The sequence below is a fragment of the Panulirus ornatus genome, chromosome 11, assembly GCF_036320965.1.
Source record: "Panulirus ornatus isolate Po-2019 chromosome 11, ASM3632096v1, whole genome shotgun sequence".
In the NCBI taxonomy this organism is placed as follows: domain Eukaryota; kingdom Metazoa; phylum Arthropoda; class Malacostraca; order Decapoda; family Palinuridae; genus Panulirus; species Panulirus ornatus.
The window spans coordinates 45,322,220-45,347,979 of NC_092234.1; the positions used below are offsets into that span (position 1 = coordinate 45,322,220).

A 25,760-nucleotide genomic window follows, 5' to 3' on the forward strand; every position below is an offset into this window, starting at 1 on the left:
TGGTTTTACCTGTTTTCCTGGAATGTGGTGAGCTCATACACGGGAAATTCTTGTGCACGCGCATGCATGAAATTCTTAGAAGTGGAAAAAAAAATATATTAATGTTCTCATTGTCAGTCCAACATTAAGGAAGAGCGCGCGTTTTTTATATATATATATATATTCTCCGGAGTGTGCACACCATGTCCGCAGGTGCACATGTCCACATCATTGTTAGCTCGATAAGAAAAAAAAAGAAATGAGGCCAAAACTCCAGCAGGAGTCTGGGGTATATGTAAGGAAGTCGAAGTTCCACTTGCCTCATTGTGGTAGGAAACGACCAATTATCTCATTCGGTGACGCGACTAAACTCGTTATGACTAGGATATGCATCGAGTCTGCAGGTTGACTTTGGCTGTCAATAGTTAACTTATGATTTAAGCAAGGACTTCTGTAGTCTTTGGTAATTACGAGGGACCGAGGATGACCTTGCATGACCCTTTTGTCCAGTAGACCCCTGTTGTTTACGTTGGCTAGGGGGGGTGGTTAGTAGGCCATGTAAAGGAGGGTACTTCTTAGGTAGGCAACAATGGGAATGGTTAGTGTCCACATGTTCTTAACGATGGGAGTTCATGGGTGACTTTCTTTACACACACACACACATAATGTGGACACATTTTCAGTTCAGTATAATAATAATATTACGTGGTGTTAGTGCTAGTAGTAGTATTAGATTTAGAATTCATAATACTGCAATTACTCTTACTACTACTACTTCTACTACTACTACTACACCTGCTGTACACAGTCATATGATTGTTCACAAAGTCACACACACACCCCCAGTAAGATCACTTGACAGTGCTGAACCTGACGGGTAAATTACCCTTCGTTGTGGGAGTGGGGTGTTGGTGGATGTGTTGGTTGTTGGGGGGCTGTTAAGAGTGGTGTTGTGGGAATGGTGGTGGTGGGTTTGTGGAGGTGGAATGGTAGTGATGGTGGAGGTGGGGTTTTTGCTGGTGGGGCGTGATAGTGGTTTGGTTGGCGTTAGGGACCAGGGTATGGTAGAAGTGATGTGAAAGTTTTCCTGATGATGGTAGGTTGTGTTTAGTAGGGGGCTGTTGGCGTTGTAGTGGTGTTAGTTATGGTTTTGTAGAGGATGGATGTTGAATTTTTTTTTTTTTTTTGAGGGGGATATTGGTGAATTTTGTGTAGTTGGGGTGTTTGTAATGGTGTTGTGGAAGAAAGAGAAGGGGTGTTAGGTGTTTAGGTCCCCTTGTAAGCAGATGAAATCCTTTTTTGCTTTCATTTCCCTCATGACTTTTGCATCTTCTGCAAACATATTCAGGTAGGATTCGATACCCTCTGTCGAGTCATTCGCCAGCATACAGTTTGTCTCCTTAGCTTTTCTCCAAATATGGGACTCTTGTGACCTGCAGGGGACCATGTCTACTCCCAAGTCTTTATCACACGCACAGCCTTGAAGTTTACGTTAAGTAATAATAAATTAAGGCTGTCTTTCGCTTTGTCCCATCCTCTTTACTTTGCATTAGCTAGAGTTGAATTTCAACAACCATGTTTCAGACCAACTTCCGAGTCTTTTTAGGTCCATTTGTAAGCTGATGCAATCCTTTTTGCTTTTCACTTCCTTCATGACTTTTGCATCATTGGCAAACATATTCAGGTTACTAATGTTGATCAAGAAAAGTAATGGTCCCAGAACCGAATCCTGTGGCACTTTGCTAACCAACTCGACTCATTTCAGAAAGGTTACTCTGGCATGTGTCCCTACCACTGAAATAATCTTCCATCCAGTGAAGAATTTCCCCAATATTTAGGCTTGGTAATTCAGCTTCATATATGGTCCCCTATGTCGTGGGGTACAGTGTCAGATGCCTTGTGGTATTCCAGAAACAGTCCACTTGTTGAGGACTTTGCTCTCTCTCGTAAAATTCTTAAGAGGTTCATTACACATGATCTTCTTTCTCTAAAACCATGCTATCTCTCACTTATAAATCTCTCCTCCACAGAAAGTCTTTCATTTGGTTTTTAATAATCTTTTCCAGAATCTTACATATTACACTAGTTAGTGAGACTGGTCTGTAGTTCAGTACCTGTTCCTAGATTCCTTTTGTGAATATTGGTATGACTTTTGCCCCTTTCCCATTCCCTTGGCCCCATGCCTGTTTCTAGTGACATCTTGACTAGTAATTCCACTGCCCTCTCAGGCATATCTGCTCATCTCTTTGGCACGTATGATGAAATTTCATTAGGACCATGAGTCTTGTAAGGATCAAGTCCTTTTGATATTGTTAATATCTTTTTTATTGTCTTCAACCGTGAAAACACTTTAGAACTAATACTCAATTCTTCACATATCCTTATACCACCATCTACAGTATTTCCCTTTGATTCCCTTATCCTGCTTTGCTGCTCCTTAACTGACAACTGGTTCCTGATGAATTTATGGATGAGTTTTGGATTTTCAGCTACCTTGTCTACAATTTTCTTTTCAAAGTTTATTTTCCTGCTGTACTCGTTTGATGCTTACTTATAACTTGCCAGTGTTAGCTTGCTAGAGTACAGTCTATATCTTCACCACAACACATCTCGAAGCTCCTTTGCATTATCACATCTTTCATTAAATTATTCCTTTTTTTTTTACTATTCCCCTTGTATTTGAGATTTGGGGTACCCATACCTCTACCTCCTGACTAAAATTTTCAGAACCTCTCAACATAATGCCATGGTTTCTGGATACTGAATTCCATTTCCCAATCTGCATTACCTTAGAAATTATTGAGATTTGTGTAGTTTCCACAATTTTTTATCCTCTTTTATTTTTTGTCTCACTTTTGCTGTTTTTTTTATTTTCTCTCACTTTTGCTCTTTTAAAGCCCTTTTATCATGTATTCAAACTTGTGCATTACATGATCAAACTTTCCAACTGGTGTATCATATATGATGTATCACATGAGTGAAAATGAGGTGTGGTTAAGATAGTGTATTAGATCATGTCATCCCAGTTTCCACTGTAACATGATGGTGGAGGAAATTTTCCTGTATGTGCTCTAAAACATCATGATTCCCTGTTGCCATGAGAAATCAAATTCCCTCCTTCTGTTTCTATATAATTGAAATCCCCCATTATAAGTAGTTTACCATCTCTTAAGAAGTGTGCTTCACTGTAACATGTACCACCCTGATTGTTCCTTCATTATTATCATTGCGTATTTTTTCCAGTTCGTGACAGTTTTTTGATTAAATAATAACATCACAGTGCTCTTTTTCCCAGCAGCTACTATTCCCATTATGTATTGTGTGAATGGGTCATCTTCAGGCTCTCTTTTATTAAGAGGGTTAATCTTCCCCCTCCCTTACCTTTGCTTTCCTTTCTTGTTATGTACCCTACTTGGCAGAGCAGGTTAGAGCTTTTCTCTTTGGTAAGCTTAGTTTCCACCAATCTGTCCATCTATAAGTGTATCTATTTCTGATGTCTGTTCCCTCCGGGAACTCCCATCCAAGGGGTAGCTACAGCAAAAGTCTTCACATATCCTTGTCCTTACCACCTGCCTCCCATGCATAATTTCCATTGCTCGTATGATATCAGGTACATTTTCCCTTACACAATCCCTAAATTCCAGTTCTTTACCACTAATTGTTAACCCATCCACATCTGATTACATTACTTTCAATCTGACATTGCCATCTCCTAACACTTCTTCCCTGTCTGCAGTTCTAGCTGGACTGCTCCATGTTCTTGCCACACATTGCATCTCTAGCTTTTTGTTTTTGATCACTCTTTTCCTTTTCTCCCTCTCTTCCATAGATCTATCACAATTAATGAATATCATACTGAATTCCACCATGCCAATTAGGTTATTAGCTTTTCTGTCTTTCCTGGCTAGATAACTCAGTCACATGTAACCATAACTGGTCGCCCCCTTTCGTATTGGTTATAACTTCTTATTTTTCTTTCCTTCATCACAGAAGTTGCTTCTGGCAATCCCTAAACCTTCAGCACTCTTTTGATATGAATTTCATCCTTCTTTCTCCTTTTTGCTTGTTTCGTGTATGATCTTCCAAACCAAAAATGATCTGTGATTTATTTCTATCAACCTCCTGCCATATTGATCTTTCTAAATTTTATGCCACCCACTTTTCAGCAAGATCCCTCAGTATAGCAGTGTCAGCCTCTGTTTCTCCAGCCTTCTGTATAACCTCTTTGGCCAACAAGCATTGGTCCTGTATTCTGTGTACTTTTCTAATCCTTCCATCAGCTAGCCCATATACTACCTTGATTGCTTCATATCTAGCAAAGGATATTACTCTTTCAACCTTTTCACTCCATTTCCAAAGCACTTCTGTATTATCTTCTTGGGTCTGTGTTCCTCTCCTTTACTGTCATCACTCTTGATCATTTCCATATTTGCTTCTAATCTTCCCTGATTTCTACTGTTATCACTTTTTTTCCTGATCAACTTTTGATATTATTCCATTAGATTCATTGTGCACTTTTGTCCTTTCCTCTATTTGAAAGTCTCCTGGCAATGCTTCAGGAGTTTCTTGTCCAACAGAGTCATCAAATTTTTCTCGATTGCACATCCTCCAGTACATCAGACTTTGCCTTATTATTGGATTCTTTATCTTTCTTCTGATTTGGTATCACTTAGATCTCCTCTCCTAAATAGTGTTCCTGTTCTTCTCTATCATCTCTAAACATTAAGTGTCAGGTGTTTTCATGTCTAGTCTTTTTTTCACTTTTATCTCTAGTCTTCGCTTTGCCGGTATTGTTTTGACTGACTGATCGTGGTATATTCCTATAACTGGTATCCTTACTGTTCATTTCTGGTTCAGTCGGAACTAGAGATCCTTAGATTATCCTTATCCCCTAAAGTAACTCTTAGCAGCAATTACTTGAAGGTTACTAGATTATTCTACAGCCTGTGGAGAATTTAGATATCCAGTTGCTAGGTTGTTGCCTTTTGGTTACACTAAAAATAAGAATTACACATCCCCTTTGGCAGTGCTGCACTTCCATTCACTGATTTACTGCACCTGTTCAATTCACTGTTATCCCGTCACTGGCTTACAAATTGGGTCTCCTTAAAAGGAGACAGATGAGATAAAGCTTCATCTTGATTCTCTTAAGATGGGAACACTCCTTCATTCAGTTTGAACCTGGGAAGCTTCTACACCCAAACATCATTTGAACTCGTAAAGTTTGGCACTAAAACTGAATGTCTCATACATATATCTCTCAGGTGCCCCTTTAAACTCTACTCCCTCCCTTGCTTTTTACAATCTCGTAAAATACAGGGATCACTACCAGGATCTCTTTCTCAACCACTGTTTCGTGTGCTTGGAGCATCAGAGGGTAGGAAGGGATCCTGTTACTGCCCTTGTTTTGTATAGTCCCTTCCTTCTGTAGACAAATTTTGTACTTGTGATTATATGAGGTAGACAGTTAAGACCAACTCTGTTCTACTGACAGCTCCTGATGGAGGGCTGCTTGCGGTGGTGAATGTTCGGATGAACCAGTTCTGCCCCGTTCCTGAGGATGTCTGCTGTGTCAGTGCTTTTTCTCCAACTCCAACAACCCAGACTCCAGAGCCCTACATTCCTCGCTGTGGTGTACGCCACCCTAGAGGTGTTGGAGCCACCTTTGAGGGCTTTACAGTGAGTACTTTTGTTGTGGTCTGAGAACACTTGCTGGAGAAGGTGAGTGCTTTGATGTAGAAGTAACACTTGCTAGTGAGTGTGAGGGCTCATGTAGTCTTTAGTAATTTGCTGAAGATGGGTGCCTATGTTGTGGTGGGAACATTAACAAGGGAGAGCTCTTGTTGTGGCAGTAGTAGTAATTAAGGCTGTTTGATTTTGGTAGATGACCATATATAATGATTATCCATTAAGTGGTATCTTACCTTCATAGTTAAACATATTTAATAAGAAATCAGCACAAGTGGCTGATTTCACTGAAGTGTGTTCTGCTGAATACTTGAATCTTTGCCTTTACATTATGTTTGAAGTATTTATTCAGAATAATTTCTTGAAGCAGCTGCTGCAATTAAGGGTTTTGAAAGGTAGGTTTTTACTCATTTGCTCATTTAATTTTCTTTTCTTCAAGCAGGTCTTAATTATATAACTCCCTTAAAAAGATGAGTGACTACTTTTTCCCCAAAAGTATGCTTCTTTAGTCATTCAATGTTTCTCAGGTTCTGTCGTATCACCTACCCTCTTTCTTCATTCCAGAAATGATCTTTCTTTTACCTGTAACCTCATCCATTATGATGCCAATTACATCTCGATGCACTTTCCCTTGTCTGTTTTCCTGGCGCTACCTCGCTAAAGCAAGGGGAAGTGATGCAGTTTCCTGTGGGGCGGGTTAGTGCTGGGAATGGATGAAGGCAAAGAAGTACGAATATGTACATGTGTAAATATGTATATATCTGTGTATGTATATGTATGTATATGTTAATATGTATGTGCATATGTATGTATATGTGCGTGTATGGGCATTTATGTATATATGTGTATGAGTGAATGGGCCAGAGAGAATGGAAAGTCAGCTTCAGTAAAGCTGTTTCTTTGTTAATGGATGAAAAAAGTACAATCTCATCAAGGAACTTCATTTCCCTTTCCAAGGTGACCTCAAGTATGGCATGGTTTTTGCTTTATATCAGTTACTCAGTGCTACAGAAAAGAGGTGTATTATCAGAAGTATCCATCCATAATGGAGGTCCATATGCCTTTTTGAAAAAACAGGTTTTATCTTGTCCCTGTGAAAAAAGAAAATAAGTATTGCCTCAGCAGGCCAAATGATAATAGTAATAATGATAATTTGCTATCAGAAGTGTTTTTCATCCCCAGGACCGGCAGGCACAATTTGGAGAGTTTCCTTGGATGGCGGCTGTTATGACATCAGCATTGCATGGTACAATCAATGCTAATCTTTATATATGTGGTGCCTCGCTCGTCCACCCTCAAGTTGTCCTTACTGCTGCTCACTATGTTCAGAAGTAAGTCTGTAATTCCTGAATGTGTAAGTATATATTTTTATTATTTTATTATACTTTGTCGCTGTCTCCTGCGTTTGCGAGGTAGCGCAAGGAAACAGACGAAAGAAATGGCCCAAACCCCCCCCCCCATACACATGCATATACATATGTCCACACACGCAAATATACATACCTACACAGCTTTCCATGGTTTACCCCAGACGCTTCACATGCCTTGATTCAATCCACTGACAGCACGTCAACCCCGGTATACCACATCGCTCCAATTCACTCTATTCCTTGCCCTCCTTTCACTCTCCTGCATGTTCAGGCCCCGATCACACAAAATCTTTTTCACTCCATCTTTCCACCTCCAATTTGGTCTCCCTCTTCTCCTTGTTCCCTCCACCTCCGACACATATATCCTCTTGGTCAATCTTTCCTCACTCATCCTCTCCATGTGCCCAAACCACTTCAAAACACCCTCTTCTGCTCTCTCAACCACGCTCTTTTTATTTCCACACATCTCTCTTACCCTTACATTACTCACTCGATCAAACCACCTCACACCACACATTGTCCTCAAACATCTCATTTCCAGCACATCCATCCTCCTGCGCACAACTCTATCCATAGCCCACGCCTCGCAACCATACAACATTGTTGGAACCACTATTCCTTCAAACATACCCATTTTTGCTTTCCGAGATAATGTTCTCGACTTCCACACATTCTTCAAGGCCCCCAGGATTTTCGCCCCCTCCCCCACCCTATGATCCACTTCCGCTTCCATGGTTCCATCCGCTGCCAGATCCACTCCCAGATATCTAAAACACTTCACTTCCTCCAGTTTTTCTCCATTCAAACTCACCTCCCAATTGACTTGACCCTCAACCCTACTGTACCTAATAACCTTGCTCTTATTCACATTTACTCTTAACTTTCTTCTTCCACACACTTTTCCAAACTCAGTCACCAGCTTCTGCAGTTTCTCACATGAATCAGCCACCAGCGCTGTATCATCAGTGAACAACAACTGACTCACTTCCCAAGCTCTCTCATCCCCAACAGACTTCATACTTGCCCCTCTTTCCAAAACTCTTGCATTTACCTCCCTAACAACCCCATCCATAAACAAATTAAACAACCATGGAGACATCACACACCCCTGCCGCAAACCTACATTCACTGAGAACCAATCACTTTCCTCTCTTCCTACACGTACACATGCCTTACATCCTCGATAAAAACTTTTCACTGCTTCTAACAACTTTCCTCCCACACCATATATTCTTAATACCTTCCACAGAGCATCTCTATCAACTCTATCATATGCCTTCTCCAGATCCATAAATGCTACATACAAATCCATTTGCTTTTCTAAGTATTTCTCACATACATTCTTCAAAGCAAACACCTGATCCACACATCCTCTACCACTTCTGAAACCACACTGCTCTTCCCCAATCTGATGCTCTGTACATGCCTTCACCCTCTCAATCAATACCCTCCCATATAATTTACCAGGAATACTCAACAAACTTATACCTATGTAATTTGAGCACTCACTCTTATCCCCTTTGCCTTTGTACAATGGCACTATGCACGCATTCCGCCAATCCTCAGGCACCTTACCATTAGTCATACATACATTAAATAACCTTACCAACCAGTCAACAATACAGTCACCCCCTTTTTTAATAAATTCCACCGCAATACCATCCAAACCTGCTGCCTTGCCGGCTTTCATCTTCCACAAAGCTTTCACTACCTCTTCTCTGTTTACCAAATCATTTTCCCTAACCCTCTCACTTTGCACACCACCTCGACCAAAACACCCTATATCTGCCACTCTATCATCAAACACATTCAACAAACCTTCAAAATACTCACTCCATCTCCTTCTCACATCACCACTACTTGTTATCACCTCCCCATTTGCGCCCTTCACTGAAGTTCCCATTTGCTCCCTTGTCTTATGCACTTTATTTACCTCCTTCCAGAACATCTTTTTATTCTCCCTAAAATTTAATGTGTAAGTATTTGTTCTTTATATTTCAGTAACTGTTTTGTGGTGAAAGTTTTTGTTTTGTGATTATCTACACTGTACAGGGAAGGACTCTTACATTTGTAGGTTTCCATCCCTTGAACATTCTCTACTTTTGTACATTCTTTTAAACTGTTGTATCCTGTCCACTTTACCATATCCTTGTTCAGTTTATTCCTTACACCCACCTCTCTGATACTATAGAAATAATTTTTCATATCTTTTTTAACAAGCATGGGCAATTGCATCAGCAGTTTTGGTACATGAGACCTGGTATTGATGATGGGTGATTTGAATATGAAGGTAAGTAATGTGAGTAGGAGAGATGGTCAAGAGGCATTATTTGATTACATGTTAATAGATAGGTGTGTGAAAGGGAGGCTTTTGGATGTAAATGTGGCATGCCAGGCTGCTAGTGGGATGTCTGATCTTTATCTTGTGAAGGCAAGGGTGAAGATTCATAGAGGCTTTTGAAAAAGAGGAAACAGTGTCATGGAGAAGAGAGTGGTGAGAGTAAGTGAGCTTGGAAAGGAGACTTGTGTGAAGAAATACCAGCAGAGATTGAGTGTAGAATGGCAAAATGTGAGAGCTAATGAAGTGAGGGGAGTGGATGAGGAATGGTAGGTATTTAGGGAAGCAGTGATAATATGTGCGAGAGATGCATGTGGCAAGCAGAGGTGGGAGGTAGGCGGATTAGAAAGGTTAGTGAATTGTAGGATGAAGAAGTAAAGTTGCTAGTGAAAGAGAAGAGAGAGGCACTCGGATGATTCTTGCTAGAATTATTGCAAATGATTGGGAGATGTATAATAGAAAGCAGCAGGGGTTAAAAAGAGGGCAAATGAGAGTTGGGATGAAAGAGTATCTTTAGAATTTAGGGAGAGTAAAAGGACGTTTTGGAAGGAGGTAAATAATGTGCAAAAGACAAGAGAATCAATGGGAACACTGGTGAAGGGAGCAAGAGGGGAAGTGATGACAGGTAGTGAAGAAGTGAGGAGGAGATGGAATGAGTATTTTGAAGGCTTTTTAAATGTGTTTGTTATGTGAGAAGCAGATGTAGGTTGTTCTGGTCAGGATGGTATAAAAAGTGAAAGAGTTATGGAGAGTGGTTTGGTGAAGAAACTGTGGTGAAAGCTTTGCAGAAGATGGAATGCAGCAAGGCGGCAGGAGTGGATGGTATTTCAGTGGAAATTGAGAAAGGGGGTTACTGTAGTTATTTGGTTGGTAAGGATATTCACTGTATGTAAGGATCATAGTGAAGTGCATGAGGATTTCCAGATTGCATGTATAATGCCATTGTATTATAAAGGCAAAGGTGCTAAAGGTGAGTTTTCAAGTTACAGAGGTACAAGTTTGTTGAATATACCTGGTAAGTTGTATGGGAGGGTATTGATAGAGAGGGTGAATGCATGAACAGAGCATTAGATTGAGGAGGCACTGTGTGGTTTCAGAAGTGGTAGAGGATGTGTGGATCAGGTGTTTGCTCTAAGGAATGTGTGTCAGAAATACTTGGAAAAAAGATGGATTTGTATGTGGCATATATGGATTTGGAGAAGGCATATGATAGCATTGATAAAGATACTTTGTGGAAGGTCTTAAGAGTATATGGTGTGTGAGATAAGGTGCTAGAAGCAGTGAAAAGTTTTTGTTGGGTATAAGGCATGTGTACGAATAGGAAGAGAGGAGAGTGAATGGTTTTAAGTGAAGATTGTTCTGTGGCAGGGGTGTGTGATATCACTATGGTTATTTGATTTATTTATGGATGGGGTGGTGAGGGAGGTAAATGCAAGTGTGTTGGAGAGGGGCAAGTATGCAGTCTATGGGCAAGGGAAGCGAGTCAGTTGTTGTTCACCAGTGATACTGCACTGGTGGCTGATCCAAGTGAGAAACTGCAGAAGTTGGTGACTGAATTTGGAAGTGTGTGAAAGGAGAAAGTTTAAAGTAAATGTGAATAAAGGCAAGGTTATTAGGTTCAACAGGGTTGAGGGACAAGTAAGTTGGGATGTAAGTTTGAATGGAGAAAAATTGGAGGAAGTGAAGTGTTTAGGTATCTGGGAGCGGACTTTAGGAGCGAATGGAACCATGGAAGCAGAAGCGGGTCATAGGGTGGGGGAGGGGCAAAGGTTCTCAGAGCAATGAAGAATGTGTGGAAAGAGAGAATTTTATTTCAGAGGGTAAAAATTGGTATGCTTGAATGAATAGTAGTTCCAACAGTATTATATGGTTGCGAAGAATGTGCTATAAATGGGTGTGCAGAAGAGAGTGGATGCGTTAGAAATAGATGGTTTGGTCGAGCAAGCAATGAAAGGTTAAGGGAGATGTGTGGTAAAAAGAGTGTAGTTCAGAGAGCTGAAGAGGGTGTGTTGAAATGGTTTGGGCATTTGGAGAAATGAGAGAGAAAAGGTTGACAGAGAGGATATATGTCTCAGAAGTGGAGGGAACAAGAAGAGTGAGACCAAAATGGAGATGGAAGGATGGAGTGAAAAATATTTTGAGTAATTGGAGCCTGAACTTACAGGAGGGTGAAACGTGTACAAGTGATAGTGAATTAGAATGATGAGGAATAATGGAGTTGATGTATTGTCAGTGGACTGACCCAGGGCATCTGAAGCATCCTAGGTTAACCATGAAAAGGTCTGTGGGGCTTGGTTGTAGATAGGAGGTTGCAGTTTCATTGCATTACACATGACAACTAGAGAGTGGATGTGAGTTGATGTGGCCTTTCTGTGTTCCTGCACTACCTTGTTGATGCAGGAAGTGGTGATCTGGTATGAAAAAACAATTCTTTTGCCCTTTAGTAATGTAGGAGCAAACACTTTCAGGAAAATTACCACTACTGTATAAAGTAAGTGGTCAGAGTTAAAGGCATTTAGGAAATCTAGGCAGTGGTCATTTGTTGTACACAAAATTTCACTTTACAGTCAATGTTTAGTGCTTTTTCACATGTATACCATACAGTATAAACATTTTGCACCCAGCTTTCAAGAAGCCCTCAATTATAAGTAGGAAATGTATTGGAAATATTTCACCCAATAAATCACATCAAGCCATGACTTAGGATGTGGAATTGGACATTATATAGCTTACAGATTGGGAAATTATGTGGACATGGGTCCTGCTATGGATTTGTTGTCTCTTGCAGTCAGACACAGAGCATTACTGAAAAACTAAAGGTTAGTGAACGGGATATTACCCCAAGAAGTTAATTACGTACCACAAAAGGTAGAAACTCTACATCTTCAGATGACATAGCAGGAAGGCCTTCATCTCCCTTTTTTTAGTTCCACAACTCTCCTGCACCACCCCTGTCCTGGACAAGCAATCTTGGTCCTACATTTTGGGGAATATTATGTTCATTAAATTGATTTTTTGTGAATTCTGTATTGATATATGCAACTTTTGTTTTTCATGTAGTTTAGTGTAGGGTGACAGAAAATTTACCTGGAAATGAATCTCCCAGTTATATTATACTGTAGCTGTGGAAATCATGTTCAATTAATGATGGTTCAGATTTGTAAATTTACAATTTGTAAGAACATTTCCTTGATGTAAATTGGTAACTTGCTGTCCTTATCATTAATATTGTTAATATATCACAAGTAAATGCATTTGATATGTATCTTACCATTTGGCAAAAGATACTAATTTTTTTCATCAGTACCCCATTATTTACCCCTTTCACAGCATTTGTAGACTTTCCAATATGTCTGGGAGAAATGTTATACTCACATGAATACAAGATATAGCGCTATCACTCTAGGTTAGATTGATATTGTTTAGGAAGTTTGCTACTGGTTAAAATCTCATGGTTATAGCCAAGTCTGTGGTTCTGGCTTATCCTCTTACCTTTATATTTTTAATGTATTTGATAATCAACTCTTAATGAGAGAATTCCGTTTGTCTACCTATCAAGTATGTGATGTCAAGGCAGTTTGTCTTTTTCCCTACCATCGTAAGGTGAAGCTTTGATGACAGAATAGGGATGATGTTGACTTCTAATTCAGGAGCTTGTTTCCTGCAAGTTAATATTTATACTGAGATTTCCTTTCACTATGCAAGATAATATTCATAGTGAAGCCTCTTTTCACTGTCTCATGCTGTGTCATTGTCTGTTTGTACTGTATGGGGAGGGAGTTTTACAATTATGGGGCCTTGTCACTTGAACTTTCTTTGGTATCAAACAACATGCAGTATTTCTTTACATCTTTTTCAGAAAGTTTCTTGCTTAATTTCTCATTAAAGTCCTCTGGTTGTTTTGTCCCTATAGATTGTGAAGAACTGTTTAGTGTCTGTCATCAAACTAATGTGTCTGTGTGTGTGTGTGTGTGTTTGTGTATAATTACATGTTTGTAATTATATATTTGAACTGTATGAGGAGATAGGTTTACATTCCTGGGGCCCTAGTTCCTGAACATTTTGTACTTTCATACAACTTTATAAATTTCTGTATGCTGTCTGTATTAACCATGTCTCCGTTCATTTCATTCCATTCATCCAGTACTCTTACACGATGAGAATTCTTCAGATTTTTTTCTAACAAGATTTGCGATCAATTTTGTTTTGTTTTCTGGTTGTTCTGTCTCTAACTCTCTTGAAGAACTGTACACTGTCTATATGCTCAATCTGTTCTGAGAACTTAAAGGTTGTGATCAGGTCATCCTTCACTCTTCTCTCTTTATGGTGTGTAAATTTTGGGCCTCTAACCTTTCCCTGTAACTCAGCTGGCTTGATTCTGGTACTATTTTCCTTACCTTTCTCTGAACCTTCTCTTTTTCCTTCCTTGTCCTTCTTTTGATGAAGCATGTTCTTATTTTGGCTTTCCTTAGGATTTGAATGTCGTGGTAACAGACAGTTGGGCCAGGTGGAATTTGTTTACAGTTTAGGGGTGATGTTAACTCCCAAGTCATTCTCATACATAGGTTCATGCTGTTTTTTTCCTGCCAGATTATATTCATATTGGGTTCTTTTTCACTGTGACCCATCCTCATTACATTACATCTACTCTGGTTGAACTTAACCATCCATGTATCATCAACTTTGGAGTCTTGAACTTCATCATCCATGTATCAGATCAACTTTGAAGTCTCTCAGGGTCCCCTTGTAACTTGATGCAATCCTTCGAGCTTTTCTCTCCCTCATGACCTTTGTATCGTTTGTAAGCATAGTTAGAGAGGAGACCATACCTTGTGGTAAGTTATTCACATAAATCAAGAAGAGCAATGGTCTCTTAGCAAAACCATGCAGTACCTCACTGGTGAACTCTACCCATTTTGAGAAGCTCTCTTTGTTTCATTCCAAGATCATCTTTTATCCATCAGAGGATTCTCCTTTACTCTTGCCTGGTGTTCCAGCTTATTAATCATATCATATAGTAACAGATGCTTTCTGGCAGTATAAATACAAACAATGTACTCGCCTTTCTATTTCCTCCAATACTGAGCTTGCTCTCTAGTTGAGATCTAAGAGGTTCATTGTGTATGGCCTTACCCTGAAACCATGTTGTCTCTTGAAGATAATTTCTCCATTGCAGGAAATCATCCATTTGCTTAATGATTATCTTAACTTATACGTTACAGACCATGGGCCGACTGCCATACCTAAAATTTGAACCCATACTGGTCTGACCCCAAGTTGGCCTTTGCTGGATCATAGTTAGTAATGCTAGTCACTACACAATGGAGGCTTGTGTGTGTGTGTTTATAATTACTTATGGGTAATAATCTATTTGCACTGTGCTGGGAAAGAGTTTACACTGTAGCCCATTTTTCCCTTAACCTTTTCTATCATACAAATTTTTAAACTTCTATGTGCTGTCTATTTTTACTGATTCCTCTTTGTCTCATATATCCACTACTCTTACACCATAAGGATGCTTCTATTTGTATTTTTAACAGGTTTATTGCTTAATTCATGTTGTATTGCTGTGTCTTGAAAAACTGTTTACCATGTACATCATCTGTATGGTTTAAAAACTTAAAAGGTTTTGTGTCATTTTAAAAATTTTCATCAGTGAAGGGCGTAAATGGGGAGGTGATAACAAGTAGCGGTGATGTGAGAAGGAGATGGAATGAGTATTTTGAAGGTTTGTTGAATGTGTCTGATGACAGAGTGGCAGATATAGGGTGTTTTGGTCGAGGTGGTGTGCAAAGTGAGAGGGTTAGGGAAAATGATTTGGTAAACAGAGAAGAGGTAGTAAAAGCTTTGCGGAAGATGAAAGCCGGCAAGGCAGCAGGTTTGGATGGTATTGCAGTGGAATTTATTAAAAAAGGGGGTGACTGTATTGTTGACTGGTTGGTAAGGTTATTTAATGTATGTATGACTCATGGTGAGGTGCCTGAGGATTGGCGGAATGCGTGCATAGTGCCATTGTACAAAGGCAAAGGGGATAAGAGTGAGTGCTCAAATTACAGAGGTATAAGTTTGTTGAGTATTCCTGGTAAATTATATGGGAGGGTATTGATTGAGAGGGTGAAGGCATGTACAGAGCATCAGATTGGGGAAGAGCAGTGCGGTTTCAGAAGTGGTAGAGGATGTGTGGATCAGGTGTTTGCTTTGAAGAATGTATGTGAGAAATACTTAGAAAAGCAAATGGATTTGTATGTAGCATTTATGGATCTGGAGAAGGCATATGATAGAGTTGATAGAGATGCTCTGTGGAAGGTATTAAGAATATATGGTGTGGGAGGCAAGTTGTTAGAAGCAGTGAAAAGTTTTTATCGAGGATGTAAGGCATGTGTACGTGTAGGAAGAGAGGAAAGTGATTGGTTCTCAGTGAATGTAGGTTTGCGGCAGGGGTGTGTGATGTCTCCATGGTTGTTTAATTTGTTTATGGATGGGGTTGTTAGGGAGGTAAATGCAAGAGTCCTGGAAAGAGGGGCAAGTATGAAGTCTGTTGGGGATGAGAGAGCTTGGGAAGTGAGTCAGTTGTTGTTCGCTGATGATACAGCGCTGGTGGCTGATTCATGTGAGAAACTGCAGAAGCTGGTGACTGAGTTTGGTAAAGTGTGTGGAAGAAGAAAGTTAAGAGTAAATGTGAATAAGAGCAAGGTTATTAGGTACAGTAGGGGTGAGGGTCAAGTCAATTGGGAGGTGAGTTTGAATGGAGAAAAACTGGAGGAAGTGAAGTGTTTTAGATATCTGGGAGTGGATCTGTCAGCGGATGGAACCATGGAAGCGGAAGTGGATCATAGGGTGGGGGAGGGGGCGAAAATTTTGGGAGCCTTGAAAAATGTGTGGAAGTCGAGAACATTATCTCGGAAAGCAAAAATGGGTATGTTTGAAGGAATAGTGGTACCAACAATGTTGTATGGTTGCGAGGCGTGGGCTATGGATAGAGATGTGCGCAGGAGGATGGATGTGCTGGAAATGAGATGTTTGAGGAAAATGTGTGGTGTGAGGTGGTTTGATCGAGTAAGTAACGTAAGGGTAAGAGAGATGTGTGGAAATAAAAAGAGCGTGGTTGAGAGAGCAGAAGAGGGTGTTTTGAAATGGTTTGGGCACATGGAGAGAATGAGTGAGGAAAGATTGACCAAGAGGATATATGTGTCGGAGGTGGAGGGAACGAGGAGAAGAGGGAGACCAAATTGGAGGTGGAAAGATGGAGTGAAAAAGATTTTGTGTGATCGGGGCCTGAACATGCAGGAGGGTGAAAGGAGGGCAAGGAATAGAGTGAATTGGAGCGATGTGGTATACAGGGGTTGACGTGCTGTCAGTGGATTGAATCAAGGCATGTGAAGCGTCTGGGGTAAACCATGGAAAGCTGTGTAGGTATGTATATTTGCGTGTGTGGACGTGTGTATGTACATGTGTATGGGGGGGGGGTTGGGCCATTTCTTTCGTCTGTTTCCTTGCGCTACCTCGCAAACGCGGGAGACAGCGACAAAGTATAAAAAAAAAAAAAAAAAAAAAATGTACAGGGTAATTTGACTAGGTCAGGTATATCAGTTTGTGGGACTGTGTACAGTAGTCTAGTGTGATTTCATAATTTTGGAGAAGGAAAGGAGTGAGTTTATTTTGTCATTGTCTGATAGGACTTGTACCTCCCTATGGCAGTATGACAGCTGACCAGCTGGCTGTGAGGCTGGGAGAGTGGAACTTCAAACTACCCTCGGAGCCTGCACCACACCAGGACTTCCTTGTGAACAAAATCCTCATCCATCCAAAATATATCCCAAAGCACTTGCATTATGATGTAGCCTTGCTCTTCTTGGACCACGAGGCAGAGCTGGGACCGACTGTCGACACCATATGCTTACCAGAACTTGGCCAAACATTTGATGGTGATCGGTGCATTAGTTCAGGATGGGGCAAGGATTTGTTTGGCAAAGAAGGCAAATACCAGCAGGTAAGGTCAAAGACATCAGTTCTGGAAAAGTTATTAATTTTTTTTTATTAGTGATTGGGATGAAAGTCACCATTGTTCCAGAAGAGGTAATGGTACTAGTAATAGTCATGTTTGCAGTGGTGGAAGCATTAATGTAGTCTCATTGTAAAAATTACAGCTCTGTTAAAGAGAATTTAGCACTTTTACGATCACTCATGTCTCGCACTATGACATCTCATGGATGACCACCTTAAGACCTCTCATCCTCATATTTCACAATATGATTCTTAACCACACACACACACACACACCATGGTGTAGTGGTTAGTGTTACAGATTGTCAAGTATGCATGCCCGGGATCAAGCCTACATAGGTTCGAATCCTGGTTAGCATCCAGTAAGTTTGAATCTTGGTCACAGCAACCAGTCAACAGTCCTCCCAGCTGATTATCCTCCCTAATAGGGTGTTCAATGTAATATGTACCTGGCATAGGCTAGGGTGTGTGTGTGTGTGTGTGTGTGTGTGTACTTATATACACAGGAGCTAAGACATGCTACATATATACAAGGTTAAGAAATGGGGCAGCATGAGTGTAAAACTATATACAAGGTTCAGAGATGTGGCAACATGAGTGTAAAACTTTCCTTGTAACACAGACACACACACAAAGCAATTGGATGACTTCACAAAGAAGAGAAATTACTTAGTGAGAGGCAAGACTGTTTTAGGGAAAGGTCATGTGCGATGAACCTCGTTGGTTTTGATGAGTAAGTGATTTCTAATCCAAAATGGAAGGCTGGTTAGATTATTTATATCTTTATTGCCAGAAAGCATTTTACACAGTAGAACATGGGAGGCTGATGAAGAAGCTGGAATGCTTTGCAGAAATAAGGGGAGGCAACATCAATGTTTATATTATCCTCGTGAAAGGGAACAAAGAACTTGTGTCAGAGGAGCCTCTCCAAATGGGTAGAGGTAGCTGTTGGGGTACCACAACATTTTGTTTTGGAACCATTACCCTTCTTGATGTATGTGAATATCTTGATTGAAGGTATGGACTTCTTGAATTTGTTTGCAGGAGATGCAAAAGATGAGTGAAAAGCAAGGATTGCATCAACTTAAAGAGGATCCGTACAGACTCCAAAGTTGGTCTGATGCATAGCTGATGAAATTCAACCCAAGCAAATGTAAAGTAATGAAGATGGGGCATAGTGAAGGAGGGCCTCGGTATGATTATTATCTAGCAGAAAATATGCTTCAAGATTCTTTGAATGGAAATGACTTGGGAGTCAAAGTTGACCCTAACCTGTTGCCATTAGGAGAATGGTAAAGAAGACAAAACCAAGCTGTCATCTGGCAAATTTCTGAATAACTTTTGAGTACAGTGTCTGCAAAAAATCCTTGTCCACCTTCCCATATATTTTCAAGGGCGATTTTACACTTACATTTTAGGACTTTGCTATTTTTCCTTTGGCATTCAGACATTTGGGCTTGGAGTTGGCAAGTTTCCTGAAGTATTCTTGGTCCATGTTTTGGATCCTTAGGTCTTGATCTCCTGAATGCAGTATGGCACTGAGGAGATTTTGCGGGAAGTAGCTGCCTGATCATGCATTCTGAGCACCTAATGCACCTAGAAATCTCACGTGTACCAACATTTTCTTGCTTTTAGGCAAAAATTTGGGCTTCATCCTCCATAGAAAGGTAAGTGCTAGTCATCTTATGGCACAGATGAAAGAAGTACATTCCCAGAATGAAGGAGTATCCATGAAGTGTGGAAAAGAACATTGTTCCCTCAAGATAGCCCAAGTCGCATTGAGGTGGGGTACTGGTGCTAACACCATTAGAAACACAAGTCTTGGCAATCGTGTACATGGTTTTCACCCTGAGAGCATCATATGCTTGTACCCATAATAAACCTTAGCTGTATTGCCTTGGAAAATATATAGTGGGTGGGCAGGCACTGTTTATGGATAAGGAAATATTTAGCAAGCTATTCATATCCTACATAAGGCTAAAACTAGATTATGCTTTTCAGATTTGGTCACTACCCCTGTCTCTCATATACACACAAGCTGAGGCACTTGCTGGGCTTCATGAAATACTGATCAGTTGGGTATTAGAGGAAGGGGTAGGTCCAAAGATGTAGAAGGAAGGAGACTGAAAAATTGCACTTGACTACAGGCCTGATTCTTTGATGAATGTTTGCAAATCTTAGGAAAAGTTTACCAGAAAATGAATGATTACCTGCAGAGGAGAGACTTCTTAATTGGCAAACAAAACTGTCCAGCTTAAGGAGAGCCTGTGTCTCAAACCTGTTAGACTTCTACGACAGGATAAGCTCACTCGTAGATCAAAGAGATGGTTAGGTAGACTGTGTGCCACTAAACTGCCAGAAAGCCTTTGACATTAACCATTGGAGATTGACAAAGAAGTTAGAGCTACAGGCTAGGATAAGGGGACAATTTCTTCCCTGGTTTGAGGATTATCTATGCAGTCGGGAACAAAGGGCACAGGTAAGAGGCACATTATCAAACTAGGCTAGGGTTACAAGTGGTGCCACAGGGTTTAATGTTGAGCCCACTTCTTAATATTAGTGTACTGAAAAATGACTTTCTATAGTGACCTTCAGACCTAAATATGTTTGTGGATGATGACAAGGTTGTGGGAGAAATTAAGAATGAAAATAATTACATCATCTTTTGGGGGACCAGGACAGAATCCAAATTGTACTCGATAATTGGAGGATGAGATTCAATCCAGGTAAGTGCAAGGTAATGAGGCTGGGATGTAGTGAAAGAAAGCCCTTGTATGTGTCCTACTAAGCAGGAAGTAAACTAAAGGAAGTTGGTAAAAGAGATCTAGTGGTTTAACATTGTACTTAATCTGTTGCCAGAGTTTCACATCAGGAGAATTATGAAAGAAAACATTTGTCTGCTGGTAAATATTAAGATTGCAAAAAAGTATATGGATAAGAAAATGTTTGTAAGCTTTTCACAACAAAGTACACCATAACTGGGTTATGCTTCTCAGATCTAGTCACCATTTTAAGAAACATAAAGATGCTTTTAAGAAGATTCAGAGAAGAGCTGTGAAGATGGTACCAGAAGTAAGAGAGCTGAATTGTAGTGAAAGGTTTAAGGCTTCACAGCTATCCATCTTAGCAAAGTGAGAGGGGTGACCTGATAACATTGAAATTCTTGAGTCAGCATCATGTCACCAGTTTTTTTACAAGGCACAGCGCCAGATTTTCTAGAGGCCATGATCAGAAGCTGAGAAAGAGGATATTAAGGATATATGTTAAGAAATAATGGTCTAGTGTTAGGTTGGTGGATGTTTTGAATGGTCTAAGCAAGGAGACTGTGAATGCCTACAACTTAAGAAAATTAAAAGTTGCTGTTAAAAAAAAATTCAAGAGATGGGTCCCATGATTTTTAAATTCCCAATTTATAAAACAGATAATTATTTATTTATTTATTTATTTTGCTTTGTTGCTGTCTCTCGCGTTTGCGAGGTAGCGCAAGAAAACAGACGAAAGAAATGGCCCAACCCACCCCTATACACATGTATATACATACATGTCCACACACGCAAATATACATACCCATACATCTCAATGTACACATATATATACACACACAGACACATACATATACACACATGCATACAATTCACACTGCCTTTATTCATTCCCATCGCCACCTCGCCACACATGGAATAACATCCCCCTCCCCCCTCATGTGTGTGAGGTAACGCTAGGAAAAGACAACAAAGGCCCCATTCGTTCACACTCAGTCTCTAGCTGTCATGTAATAATGCACCGAAACCACAGCTCCCTTTCCACATCCAGGCCCCACAGAACTTTCCGTGGTTTACCCCAGACGCTTCACATGCCCTGATTCAATCCATTGACAGCACATCTACCCTGGTATACCACATCGATCCAATTCACTCTATTCCATGCCCGCCTTTAACCCTCCTGCATGTTCAGGCCCCGATCACTCAAAATCTTTTTCACTCCATCTTTCCACCTCCAATTTGGTCTCCCACTTCTCCTCGTTCCCTCCACCTCCGACACATATATCCTCTTGGTCAATCTTTCCTCACTCATTCTCTCCATGTGCCCAAACCATTTCAAAACACCCTCTTCTGCTCTCTCAACCACGCTCTTTTTATTTCCACACATCTCTCTTACCCTTACATTACTTACTCGATCAAACCACCTCACACCACATATTGTCCTCAAACATCTCATTTCTAGCACATCCACCCTCCTCCGCACAACTCTATCCATAGCCCACGCCTCGCAACCATACAACATTGTTGGAACCACTATTCCTTCAAACATACCCATTTTTGCTTTCGGAGATAATGTTCTCGACTTCCACACATTCTTCTAGGCTCCCAGGATTTTTGCCCCCTCCCCCACCCTATGATTCACTTCCGCTTCCATGGTTCCATCAGCAGCCAGATCCACTCCCAGATATCTAAAACACTTTACTTCCTTCAGTTTTTCTCCATTCAAACTTACCTCCCAATTGACTTGACCCTCAACCCTACTGTACCTAATAACCTTGCTCTTATTCACATTTACTCTTAACTTTCTTCTTTCACACACTTTACCAAATTCAGTCACCAGCTTCTGCAGTTTCTCACATGAATCAGCCACCAGCACTGTATCATCAGCGAACAACAACTGACTCACTTCCCAAGCTCTCTCATCCCCAACAGACTTCATACTTGCCCCTCTTTCCAAAACTCTTGCATTCACCTCCCTAACAACCCCATCCATAAACAAATTAAACAACCATGGAGACATCACACACCCCTGCCGCAGACCTACATTCACTGAGAACCAATCACTATCCTCTCTTCCTACATGTACACATGCCTTACATCCTCAATAAAAACTTTTCACTGCTTCTAACAACTTGCCTCCCACACCATATATTCTCAGTACCTTCCACAGAGCATCTCTATCAACTCTATCATATGCCTTCTCCAGATCCATAAATGCTACATACAAATCCATTTGCTTTTCTAAGTATTTCTCACATACATTCTTCAAAGCAAACACCTGATCCACACATCCTCTACCACTTCTGAAACCACACTGCTCTTCCCCAATCTGATGCTCTGTACATGCCTTCACCCTTTCAATCGATACCCTCCTATATAATTTACCAGGAATACTCAACAAACTTATACCTCTGTAATTTGAGCACTCACACTTATACCTCTGTAATTTGAGCACTCACTCTTATCCCCTTTGCCTTTGTACAATGGCACTATGCACGCAGTCCGCCAGTCCTCAGGCACCTCACCATGAATCATACATACATTAGATAACCTTACCAATTGTGGTTACTTAATTAAACACAAAAAAGTTGTATCTATCTCTAAGAAAAAAGAGCAAGAAAATCATATTGAATAACAGGCCTGTTTCTTTGACGAATATTGTTTGTAAAACAAGAAAAGGTAATCAGAAGATAAATAGATGATGGCCCATTAAGGAAAGAATTCTTAAGAGGGAGACAACTATTCTTTAGAGAAAAGAAGTTCCTCCATCATGATCCCATAAGACTTCTATGAGACAGTGATCTCAGTCTCAAACCAGAGGTGGATGGTTAGACTGTGTTCTTAGACAACTGAAAAACCTTTGACACTGTGCCTGAAGCTTGAGCTACAGGCAGGGATAATAGATAAACGCCTTCGCTGGGTTGAGGATTACCAATATGTTAGGAGATGAAGGACATAGGTAGGAGGCACATTCTCAAATTGTGCCAAGGTTTCAAGTGGAGTGCCATAGGGCCCAATCTTAGTGTGTGTAAATGACTTGTGAGAAGGACTAGACTTACAATTAAACATGTTTGTGGGTGATCCCATGATCATGAGAGAAATAAGGTATGAAAATAAATGCATCAGCGTATAATGGGACAAACTCCAAAATTAGTCTGGTAAATGGATAATGAGATTGAAATCAAATAAGTCTGAGATGGGACAGCAAAAGGCTTCATTATGTGTACTGCTTAGCAAGAAATAAGGTACAGTAATCAGTGCGTGAAAGAGATCAAGGGCCAATATTGTTTTTAATCTATCACCAGAGTTTAAAAAAGGAGAATTGTGAAAGAGGTAAACTTTCTCTGGGCAAATGTTAAGATTGTATTTAGTTGTCATAAAGGAGATGTTTGGTAAAGTATTCATGATGTGCATGTGACTGAAGGTTGATTAGGCCTCTCAGGTCTGGTCACCGCACCTAAAGAAGAACAAAGACGTTATTGAGAAGGTCCAGAGGAGAGTGGCCAAGGTGGTACCAAATTAAGGTAAGTACATTGAAAATTTGAAGACCACACAGCTGTTCTCCATAAAAGAGAGAAGGGAGAGGGGTGACCTGATAACAGTATTCAGGTTCCTAAGTCATCTGGATGATGATGACAGTCAACACTTCTTCTAGGAACAGTACCAGAATTACTTTAGGCCATAATCAGAAACTAAGAAACAATATTGTTGATAAAGATGTAAAGACATGCTGATTTAGTGTAAATGGTTAGAATGGTCATGGCAATGGTGAATGCAGGAAGTTTACAAATATTTGAAATTTCTCATTGGTACAAAAAGCACAAGAGATTGAGCCCCATGAGTGTAGAACTATCTTCCTATAAAGTACAAATTGGTAAGTACACACACATAGGAGATGGGGCCTTTTGACTGTAAGACTCCATCTTACTGTATAGATAGGTAATTATTGATAGTCATACACACACACACACACACTTGTCTTACACTTTTGTTTCATGCCCAGACTTCTATCACACTTTCACCTCCAAAATATTCATACTTACACTTCGCATCTTTCAGTTACATGTTTACATCTTGTCACATACCCTATACAGTACATGCACTTTTCTCTTACTCAGATATCTCCTGTTATCCCTTACTCAGTGTCTCACACATCACTCCTGACTCACAGCTGTCCCTCATATTGCTCTTATATATTTATTATTATTATTATTATTATTATTATTATTATTATTATTATTATTATTATTATTATTATTATTAAACTGTTGTTAGTGAGGTAGCACAAGAAAACAGATGAAAGAATGGCCCAACCCACCCACATACACATGTATATACATACACGTCCACACACTCGCATATACATACCTATACATCTCAGCGTATACATATATATACACACACAGGCATATACATATATACACATGTACATAATTCATAATGTCTGCCTTTATTCATTCCTGTTGCCACCCCGCCACACATGAAATGAAAACCCTCTCCCCCCGCATGTGCGCGAGGTAGCGCTAGGAAAAGACAACAAAGGCCACATTCGTTCACATGCAGTCTCTAGCTGTCATGTATAATGCACTGAAACCACAGCTTCCTTTCCACATCCAGGCCCCACAAAACTTTCCATGGTTTACCCCAGATGCTTCACATGCCCTGTTTCAATCCATTGACAGCACGTCGACCCCGGTGTACCACATCATTCCAATTTACATTATTCCTTGCACGCCTTTCACCCTCCTGCATGTTCAGGCCCTGATCACTCAAAATCTTCTTCTCTCCATCCTTCCACCTCCAATTAGGTCTCCCACTTCTGTTCCCTCCACCTCTGACACATATATCCTCTTTGTCAATCTTTCCTCACTCATTCTCTCCATGTGACCAAACCATTTCAAAACACCCTCTCCTGCTCTTTCAACCACACTCTTTTTATTACTTACTTGATCAAACTACCTCACCCCACATATAATCCTCAAACATTTCATTTCCAGCACATCCACCCTCCTCCACACAACTCTATCTATAGCCCACGCCTCACAACCATATAACATTGTTAGAACCACTGTTCCTTCAAACATACCCAGTTTTGCTTTCCAAGATAGCATTCTCAGCTTCCACACATTTTTCAATGCTCCCATAACTTTCGCCTCCTCCCCCACCCTATGATTCACTTCCGCTTCCATGGTTCCATCCGCTGCCAAATCCACTCCTAGATATCTAAAACACTTCACTTCCTCCAGTTTTTCTCCATTCAAACTTACCTCCCAATTGACTTGTCCCTCAACCCTACTTTACCTAATAACCTTGCTCTTATTCACATTTACTCTCAGCTTTCATCTTTCACACACTTTACCAAACTCAGTCACCAGCTTCTGCAGTTTCTCACCCGAATCAGCCGCTAGTGCTGTATCATCAGCAAACAACTGACTCACTTCCCAAGCTCTTTCATCCACAACAGACTGCATACTTGCCCCTTTTTCTAACACTCTTGCATTCACCTCCCTAACAACCCCATCCATAAACAAATTAAACAACCACGTAGACATCACGCACCACTGCTGCAAACCAACATTCACTGAGAAGCGATCACTATCCTCTCTTCCTACAAGTACA

At 40.4% G+C, this 25,760-nt stretch overlaps 1 protein-coding gene across 3 annotated transcripts in view; it reads left to right on the forward strand.

Moving 5' to 3' along the window:
- The window catches only part of LOC139751458 (phenoloxidase-activating factor 2-like), a 53,230-nt gene that overhangs the window by 14,233 nt on the left and 13,237 nt on the right, over positions 1-25,760 (forward strand). For all 3 annotated transcript variants that reach the window (XM_071666883.1, XM_071666884.1, XM_071666885.1), the window contains exons 3-5: positions 5,474-5,658; positions 6,850-6,998; positions 17,074-17,365. In XM_071666883.1, the coding sequence (XP_071522984.1) occupies positions 5,474-5,658; positions 6,850-6,998; positions 17,074-17,365 (626 nt within the window). The remainder of the gene's footprint in view (positions 1-5,473; positions 5,659-6,849; positions 6,999-17,073; positions 17,366-25,760) is intronic.